This window comes from Cervus elaphus, chromosome 21, assembly GCF_910594005.1.
Source record: "Cervus elaphus chromosome 21, mCerEla1.1, whole genome shotgun sequence".
In the NCBI taxonomy this organism is placed as follows: Eukaryota; Metazoa; Chordata; class Mammalia; order Artiodactyla; family Cervidae; genus Cervus; species Cervus elaphus.
The window spans coordinates 62,567,303-62,576,700 of record NC_057835.1 but is presented as its reverse complement, the minus strand read 5'-3'; the positions used below and the strand labels follow the sequence as shown (position 1 = coordinate 62,576,700).

Genomic DNA, 9,398 nt, shown 5'->3' with positions numbered 1-9,398 from the left:
AGGGACCTTATCAGGCCTCTGCTGAATGAACTCCTGTTTCTGACACTTGACTTAGATTAAGACCAGCACTACCAGACCAGTTTGAGAAGATAACATCTGAAGTAGACAGCTAACCCAAGATGTCAGAGCAGGCCTGTATATTGACTACTCTGACAATTGCTCACAATTTTGCTAACGAGCCAAATGTATTTCTTGGGCTCAACCACAGGCAAGTTTCAAATATCAATGCAAGTGCTGGGTTTGTGGACAATTAACTACATCCAGTACTCCCAGGTTGCCTTGATGGATTTCTCTTCTTGAAGATGGTCCCTAAACATTTTATTTTAAAATTAATTCTAGCACTGTGCAATCTAAAGTTACCACCAACTTCACTAAGTGATACCCTCTTATTTGTTAACTCACCTTATGACCCATGAAGTGTCAAATTTTTGCTCTGAACAATCTTCTTACTCCAAGTTTAGGGAAAATACTAGGAAAATGATTTGATTCAGGAGGATTTTGGCTTAAATCTTTGCTAATGATATTGCTACCACTATCAATTTAGTTTCTGGAACTTATAAATTGATATTTTCCTGGCTTTCAAGCTGCATCACCTACTTGTACTAAGACAATGTCTAAATGACTTGAAACTCTAGATCACGTCTGCAGTTCTCTAAAAAATCATGGATATACACAACACACATGTGAGGAAAGTGGGCTTGAAAGTCTTACTTGACAACTTAAGAATTGAATGTCAGTCCTTGCCAAACATCCTGCTAGTACAGTTCCCCGGAAAGGAGAGAATCGGGCGATTAGAACTTGACATGGAGGGACATGACAGACCCTAGGGCAGGCAAGCAGTGACCCTGGTTTTGATTGACCAGTCGATCACCTAATACTTTCTAGTGAAAGACTACTTCAGTTTCCCCCCACTGATCATTAAAGTTCATGTTTTACGGCAAGACAAGAAAAATTTAAACAATTTTTTCTCTGCCCTTTGGTAGCCTCTGTCCCCACTACTGTGCATTGTGTATCTGCATTATGCATCCGCCAAACTTCCTTATCAGCAGAAATACCTGCTCAACTATAAAGAGAAACATTCTCCTAGCATCAGCAAGACAGCTCCTTAAAAGATAACATTCCTTCTTGATCTTACAAGGGGCCATGATGATTCTTAGATCTGGATTGTATAAACTGTCAATAATACATCACTTAAGGAACAGCTCTGTCTTAACAAGCTTCCAAAACTGTGCCTTTACTTCACTTCTCAGAGCTTTCTGATATGCTCCTCCTGGGTTTAAGCCTCAAAGTTGACTCAAATAACAGTTTCCATTTTTTAGATCGACTCGTTTTCATACATTGACATATCATAGCGACGTGCTTCCTCACTTATGTCAATGTTTCAAATACTACCTCCTCAAAGAGACCTTTCCCGACCTCAACTGTCCTACGTGACATAGCAACACTATTCCCACTATTCCTTAGTTAGTTCTAGCATTTAATACCTGAAGTTATATTATGCATATTTTGGTCACTCACACAAAAAATGAGAATTCCCTAAAGGCAGGAATGTTGTGTAGCTCATTTACTGCTTCATCCTCAAGCATGGTAGCAGACACAGATGGCACAGAGCAGTAAGGGGTGCTGTAACCATTGTTCAAATGGCATGAATCCTCAGAACTCTTGTGGGGTTTGTAGAAATCTTCCATGTTCTTAATCTAGAACTGTAGTTATTTAATGCTGATTCATCCTGCAAGTCTGTATGCCCTTAGAGAACAGGAATTATGCCTTGTTAATTTAGGGGTACACAGGAGGCATTCAAATGACACTACCTCTAAAATTCCAAATGCCAATCCAACTTGTCTTTCCATATAGGGACTACTATCAGGATTTTATATAAATTATAGTTTAATTCAAAAGTAGGAAAATATATCATATTTACAATGCATTCCTCTGCATATAACAAAGTAAATACAACTAAGTACTGATCATTTCATCTTTATTTTTAAAACAAAGCCATTTTTAAAATATAAAAAATAGACCTCTTTTCCAAGAACCATTTAAATATGGCTTTGAAAACCACAATATTTTATTTACAACAAATAGGTGGTAGTGCAAAAAAGCATTCATATGTAAATAAAAATTACTTACTGGAGTAGCTAATAGATCACCTTATATAGATACTAGATGATTGAGGGTATATTTGTTGACATAAGGATCATTTTGGGGCAGAGGCCTTTATATTTATAGACAATTACAATAACTCAAAAGTAAAATCAAGACTGGCCTTTAGAGTAATCTGTATTTAAACCTGACTTTGAGCAACCAATGTAGACTGATCAATTATTTGGGATCTGAAACCACGTATCTGAAATCTGAAGGGAAAGTTAAAACTGTTCATTTTCAGTTTGTCAACAAATATACTCTCCTTCATCTAGTATTTATATAAGGTTATCTATTAGCTACTGATTTATGGTCAGGAAGGCTAAATAAGGGCTGAATACTGCTGGATTTTGTTCTGATTTTGTAAATTAAAAAGACAGTAAGTATCTATGCCAAAAAATAATAGTGGGATCCAGGATTACATTTTAAATTATGAAACCAGCCTCTGGGAAAAAAGTAGTGATGGAATGAAAACACATGTCAGATATTTCTCAAAGTAAAAGAAGTATATAACTTCTTGAATTTTTCAAATATCAATTGCATTCCAGCTGAATTAAAACTAAAGCACATTTATGGAGGATTTTTTTTTCCCCACCAAACTTTCCCAATTCAAAAACGGTCAGGATTTGGGCAATATCTTTCCCAGTAAATCCTTAACGTTTAATTTACTCTTCAAATATCAATGACATCTTTTAAGAGGCCATTTTCTTGCTATTGCACAGAGGTTGATTTTTAAAGCCAATCCAGGCAAATGAGTTCAGAAAAAGCAGCGCATTCTTCAAATCCATCCAGCAAATGCTGCAAATCAGCTTCTACTTGGACAATGAAATGGAGAAAATTTGTGAAATTCTCCACTTGGTGTCAATTTTACTGTTGTGTTGCTGGCAGCCATTTCAGGGAGAGGTAGCCAAGTCCCATACCCATGGGGAAGGCAAAAGCAGAAAAACATGGTGAAGACTGAGCCGTTCTGTGACTTCTAATGATTATAGACCAAGTCTGATTATGAGCTATGTTGCTGTGCAGTAATCTTCTGAGTTTTATGTCTCAAATACAAAGGAGCATGTTGCTGCCTTGGGCAGATGTACTGGAATTATCTTCTCTTAGTTTATGTCATCTTTTCTCAGGCCAAGTAAAAAATGTGAGACATTTTCATATACCACAAAGGTAATACAGCAGGCTGGAGTAACTCTAATCAAATTGGGGGCAATCCCTTTGTAAAATCCACCGATGCCTTCTTTCCTTTAGATCGAGAGAGAGAGAGAGAAAAAAAAAAATATATATATATACACACACACACACACACACACATACACGCTTAATTTCCTACAGAACTAGCCTGAAAACAAAAGTTTAGCGGACAGGGCACAGAGCCAGCATTTAAACCTCACTGGGATTTGAGTTCATGTTTTCAATGTCCTGAAATAACAGTTTATGAACCATTCGTAGGGCTTACATGCCTTTTGTGGGAATGAGGAAGAAAGGGCAGGGACACCTCAAAAAGAGCTAAAAAGCTCTTTAATCATAACCATCTTCCAGATGCCTTTAAATGTATGAACATGTAGGAGTATTAACTGATCTAACACAGGCATTAAACATTTCATAAATAAATGCTAGACAATACTTTATACAGCACACACAAAAATAAAACTTTATTGCCTTCATGCCTAGAGTTGGAATATGGCCTTGAAACTTTTCACTTAGGTTCTCAATACAAATTTACTGAAGTGAACTGAATTGAAATGGTGAATATTCTGTTCTGACCTTTTAGAATTAAAAAGAAACATGGGGATGTCTACCTGTAACAGTTTAAGGATTCCCATACCAAAGAACAAGCGTCTATTCCACATACAGAAACAAGTTATTTGCAAAAGTCCTGATACCGGTAGAGATGTGGGGCCTTCTTAATTATATTAAATTAGTTTTTTTATGACTCCCTATGCTCAATGCCATTCAAATAGTTTACAACACCTAAAATTTAATTTGTCAAAGCACTTTCACATATCTCATTTGATTTTTATAAGCAACTCTGTCAACACAGAAATTCAAATTTTACAAATGAAGTGAAGTCTCATGTAGTAAATGGGATATGTTCAGAAAGGAGCCATCAGCCATGTCTTCACCACAGACATGGTCTTTGCTATAAAACTAATGTCAGCTGGATAGTTTAAGATTTATAAGGTGCCTCCTAAGAGCCATTCTAACATACATGTGCTCTTACCTCCATGTCTTCGTCATTACATCCAATACACCACTGTAAAACATGTGCTGATCTTGCAGACGAGCTCTTATAACCTGGTAGGGGTATGTTGCTGCCACAGCAAATATTTTGGATAGTGCTGCAACTGATATATATTCTACTGTGCTCTAAAATGACAATATAAGACATTTTTTTTAGATGGAATTTCTTTAAAAATAAAGATAGGAAAACACTGAAGTGTATCCATAAGTGAAAATCAGTTTCCTCTCTTAACACAAACTCTGTTTTTAACATTTACCTATTCTACTTTTAACATTTCTGTGTCATTAGCCTATAGAGTATTTAGCTATAAATTAAATTAGTGGCAGAGTCGGTACTCATCATAGCAATACTATTACACATGATAAAATTTCCATCTATTAAATGCCCATAAAAGTAAATACCAAAAAAATTTTTTTTCTTCAAATTCATCTTACCAATTGTGCTTCTGGTAATCTATTGATATGTTGGTTGTATTTCAACTTCAATAATTCATATGCCATAAACTGAAGGGCACCATGTGATGTTCCAAACAGCCCAGGAACAAACCCCTAAAAAAGATAAAAAAAGGCTAAACCAAGCAAGTTCCCAAAGGACCACAGCTTACAGGGACAGGAGTAAGGAATGGGTGACTTCAATGTGTGACTTAGAGAAATGGTTATTGAAAGTTTTAGACAGTGCTTCTCTCACCCACCAGCGTCATGATACTACTTATGGTAATGAGGACAAATGGTTTAAAGTACAATTTCAATGCAGATTTCAGTTTTCATTAAATTGTTCCTTGCCCAAATTTGGCTTTTTTTCAGGACTGACTACAGGTCATTCAGAACTCAGACAACAGAGTCAAAGGAAATTACAATTGTCAGATATTAGAAATATGTTGGTAATATTTTATTACCTTATACAATCCACGCACACCTTCATACTTATATATTTTCACAAGCGTATCAAACATTCCTTTATATTGCCGCTGTGAAGCATTAACAACACCATCGTACTGTAACATAAGGCGAGTTTTTGTTACCCATAGTGGGTTGGTGATGCAGAGGGTCATGGCTCCTGAAATCAGATTTAGATACTATTATTACTCAGCATACAGGTATTTTCTCACTTCTGACAATCCGAATTAAGAACAGTCTGTTTATATAAAGAATGGGGGGTGCTCGGGGGTTGTATTTACAACTGTTAAATGTGGTCTCTGAGGCACAGACCTAGGGTTAACGAATGGGTAGACATAGTTTTTGGTGGTCTTAAAACGTTCTCCCTGTGGTTAGTGAGAAGTAAATTTAAAAGGAGGTAAATGTGAAACACTCCCTTTGAGAGGTGTGAGGACAGCAAAGATGTCCTGGCTCCTAAACAAGGTGTGGAGAACAGATGGCGGTCCTGGGAAGCAGATGCTGATGAAGAGAGACAGACGCTTAAGAGGAGGACACAGTACAAGCCATGGGGACTGAGGACTGGGGAAAGGACCGGGAAACCAGCATCTCAACCATCTGGGCATGTGCACACGTATACGCGCCTCAGCGTTGTCACAGTCTTCCTCAAACCCACTCAAAGTACCACTACACCTCAAAAATTAAATAACTACATAAAGACAGAAGCAATATTTACACTTTTTACAGAAAGTGACAAGTTAATAAATGAATAAATAATCTGGTTTAGTTTCTCATTTGCTACGTTTCCTAAGTAGTCCTTTATTCAACAAACATTGAGTCCTACTGTGAGTCAGGTCTCTGACAGCAGTTAGGCAGGTATTCAAAAATGAGCAAGATAGTTCTTGCCTTAAAAAATAATCAGTAAACATCGGAGGGAGGTTCAAGAGGGAGGGGACCTATGTATATCTATGGCTGATTCATGTTGAGGTTTGGCAGAAACCAACAAAATTCTGTAAAGCAATTACCCTTAAATTAAAAAATAAATCTATAAAATTTTAAAAATTCAGTAAACATTAAGAAACCAGGGTGGGGAAATTTCCTGGTGGTCCAGTGATTAGGACTCAGCACTTTTACATCTGGTGGGGGAACTAAGTGCTCACAGACTGTGTGGCATGACATGACATTTCTGCCCACCCGCCAACCCCCTGCAAAAGAACCAAGATAACAAGGTATCAAAGCAGGACTTATAAGTCCTACTTTGTTTTAAGACCACCAAATACCATGCCTACCCATTCATTAACCCTAGGTCTGTGCCTCAGGAACCACATCTTACAGTTGTAGGTACAACCCCTGAGCATCCCCATAAGTTTGAATATTATACATACATGAGGCAATTAAACAAGGCTGCTGCTGCTGCTAAGTCACTTCAGTCGTGCCCGACTCTGGGCGACCCCATAGACGGCAGCCCACCAGGCTCCCCCGCCCCTGGGATTCTCCAGCCAAGTACACTGGAGTGGGTTGCCATTTCCTTCTCCAATAAACAAGGCTACTAAATTGTTTAATTTGAAGATTGAAATCATACTTTAGTTGAAGAACCCTATATCAAATCATCTTGAATCAGAGTCATAAGCATTCTAAATGTTATATCCTTTGTGATTAGTAAAATTCTTGAAATCTACTCAGGGTAATCCATCAGTATACCTGCCTTCTAAGAAATTTCATGCAATAACTGATTAGTATAGTTAGAGGAGCATAATTAAACTCAGATGTTCACAGGAAAAAAGGCAAAGAACAAAAGTGAAAACCAAGTTGGAAGCTGATGTTTTATATTTCACACACCACCTTACCAGCTTCAGCAGCTGAGATGAGATACTCTGTTGCCTCCAACCGTTCTGCTCTGCCTTCTGTCTTATATGACTTGATGGCATTGTAACTGGAAGAATAAAACAAAAACACTGGGATAAATATTTGAATGGGGGTCACAAAGCAGGAAATGCTATTTTAAACTGTGGGTAATTTAACAATATCCCAAAAGTAGAAGTCAATGCATAATCCAACTACAAAATAAGACCTTTCTCAAACAATGGGTTTACCGGAAGACTACACCATCCCCCCCCCCCCCGAAATATGGAAGGCTGGCAATACATATGTAAAATATTTTCATCACACACTCAACTGTTAATCATAACAAAAGATAACACAGATGATATCATGAGAGATTCAGAAATTACTACTGATCAGAGGAGGCAGCACTGAGCCAGGTGTGGAGAAACAGGTGCAGCTTCAATAGGGAAACAGGAGCATGTGTAGAGTGATGGGAAGTGGATGGGAACACCTGGCTAATTGAGTCACACTTGAATGGAACACTGACATTTCCACTTTACTTGGCGGAAAACAGCCACAAAATACTTCTGAGTTAAGGGAGCCATCAATCTCCTTTTTTCTCTAACTCCAATTTCCATCTTCTTCCAGGAAGACGACTTCAACTAAATAAATCTTTCCAAACTTGACCAATCCATTTCCTCATGAAACAAGTATATTCTTTTATTATAAGATGATTTCAACACATTAAACCTTACATGGCTTGCCCTTAGAAACTCTCTTTAAAGAATCCACACAACTCTATATTAACACAATAAATTTTATACATACAGTTTCACCCATCTAAGCATACCTTACAACTGAAAATAGGAAAAATATTTAAACAGTATTAAGGCTGGTTTTTATTTTGTTTTCACTTACAAAACATTTTAAGGTTGGTTTGGACCCTACCATAAGAGTATGAGAGATCAAGTAAACTACAGGACACAAAAGAGGAAAAGGCAAATATACCAGGAGAAATAGTGGCAGATTTATTTTTCTGGGCTCCAAAATCACTGCAGATGGTGACTGCAGTCATGAGATAGAAAGACGCTTGCTCCTTGGAAGAAAAGTTATGACCAACCTAGACAGCATATTAAAAAGCAGAGACATTACTTTGCCAACAAAGGTCTATCTAGTCAAAGCTATGGTTTTTCCAGTAGTCATGTATGGATGTCAGAGGTGGACTATAAAGAAAGCTGAGTGATGAAGAATTGATGCTTTTGAACTGTGGTGTCGGAGACGACTCTTGAGAGTCCCTTGGACAGCAAGGAGATCCAACCAGTCCATCCTAAAGGAAATCAGTCCTGAAGGTTCACTGGAAGGACTGATGTTGAAGCTGCAACTCCAATACTTTGGCCACCTGAAGCAAAGAACTGACTTATTTGAAAAGACCCTGATGCTCGGAAAGATTGAAAGTGAGAGGAGAAGGGGACGACAGAGGATGAGATGGCTGGATGGCATCACTGACTCAATGGACATGAGTTTGAGTAAACTCCAGGAGTTGGTGATGGACAAGGAGGCCTGGCATGCTACAGTCCATGGGTCACAGAGTCGGACACAACTGAGCGACTGAACTGAACTGATGTTTCCCTAAAATTCCATGTGATAAACAAAAGCCTCCCCATTCATGGATTCAGTTTCAAATATCAGAGGCAAGCTCAGGGCAGCACACGCTCCTCCACTGCAGGGTGATAACGCTTTGTTTCCTCACCCTTGAACACTCAGTAACTTGAAAAGTGGCTGCCACAGATGCTGTCTGTGGCTTTTTCAGTAAGCATCCACTGGCAGGAATAACAAATGGTGATGCCAGTAAAGGAGTGAGAAAATGAATAAGCTATGAGGATGAAGGAGCAGGTCAAATAGGAGATAAGAAGAAACATGCCTCAGACTCTTTCAGTCATGCACTGGTTTTGACTCTCTTTTCCCAAAGGGCTGTCCTGTGATACATGTTCTTATGAGGGCTCCAAGATCTGTCCACTTCTGCCCTTTCAACTTCAGTATGAATCACATGTATTCTGGGAAGCCACCTTCCTGATGCATCTCACAAAAATGGTTTCTGGAAGAATGTCCATCTCATCCTTTTACCTTCTTCTTATTAAGAACTTTTTCCCAAACCAAATGCCTCTGATAAATGATAAAAGCTTACAGAAAATGAGACTAATAAGGCATTCTATGCTTCCTAGCTCTTGAAGTCAGAGAAACTGCTTAAATGATTCATTTTGTTTCACCAACTGATTTTTAAAAAATTCATTAAAAACAAAAATTCCTTTTTATTTATAAGT

General features: G+C 38.0%; 1 protein-coding gene across 1 annotated transcript in view; it reads right to left on the bottom strand.

Moving 5' to 3' along the window:
- Positions 1–1,961: 1,961 nt before the first annotated feature.
- The window catches only part of SLC25A32 (solute carrier family 25 member 32), a 32,054-nt gene continuing 24,617 nt past the window's right edge, over positions 1,962–9,398 (bottom strand). The window contains exons 3-7 of the mRNA XM_043879475.1: positions 7,101–7,186; positions 5,277–5,437; positions 4,816–4,929; positions 4,361–4,506; positions 1,962–3,381 (exon numbers count right to left, since the gene is read on the bottom strand). Of these exons, the coding sequence (XP_043735410.1) occupies positions 3,243–3,381; positions 4,361–4,506; positions 4,816–4,929; positions 5,277–5,437; positions 7,101–7,186 (646 nt within the window). The 3' untranslated portion in view covers positions 1,962–3,242. The remainder of the gene's footprint in view (positions 3,382–4,360; positions 4,507–4,815; positions 4,930–5,276; positions 5,438–7,100; positions 7,187–9,398) is intronic.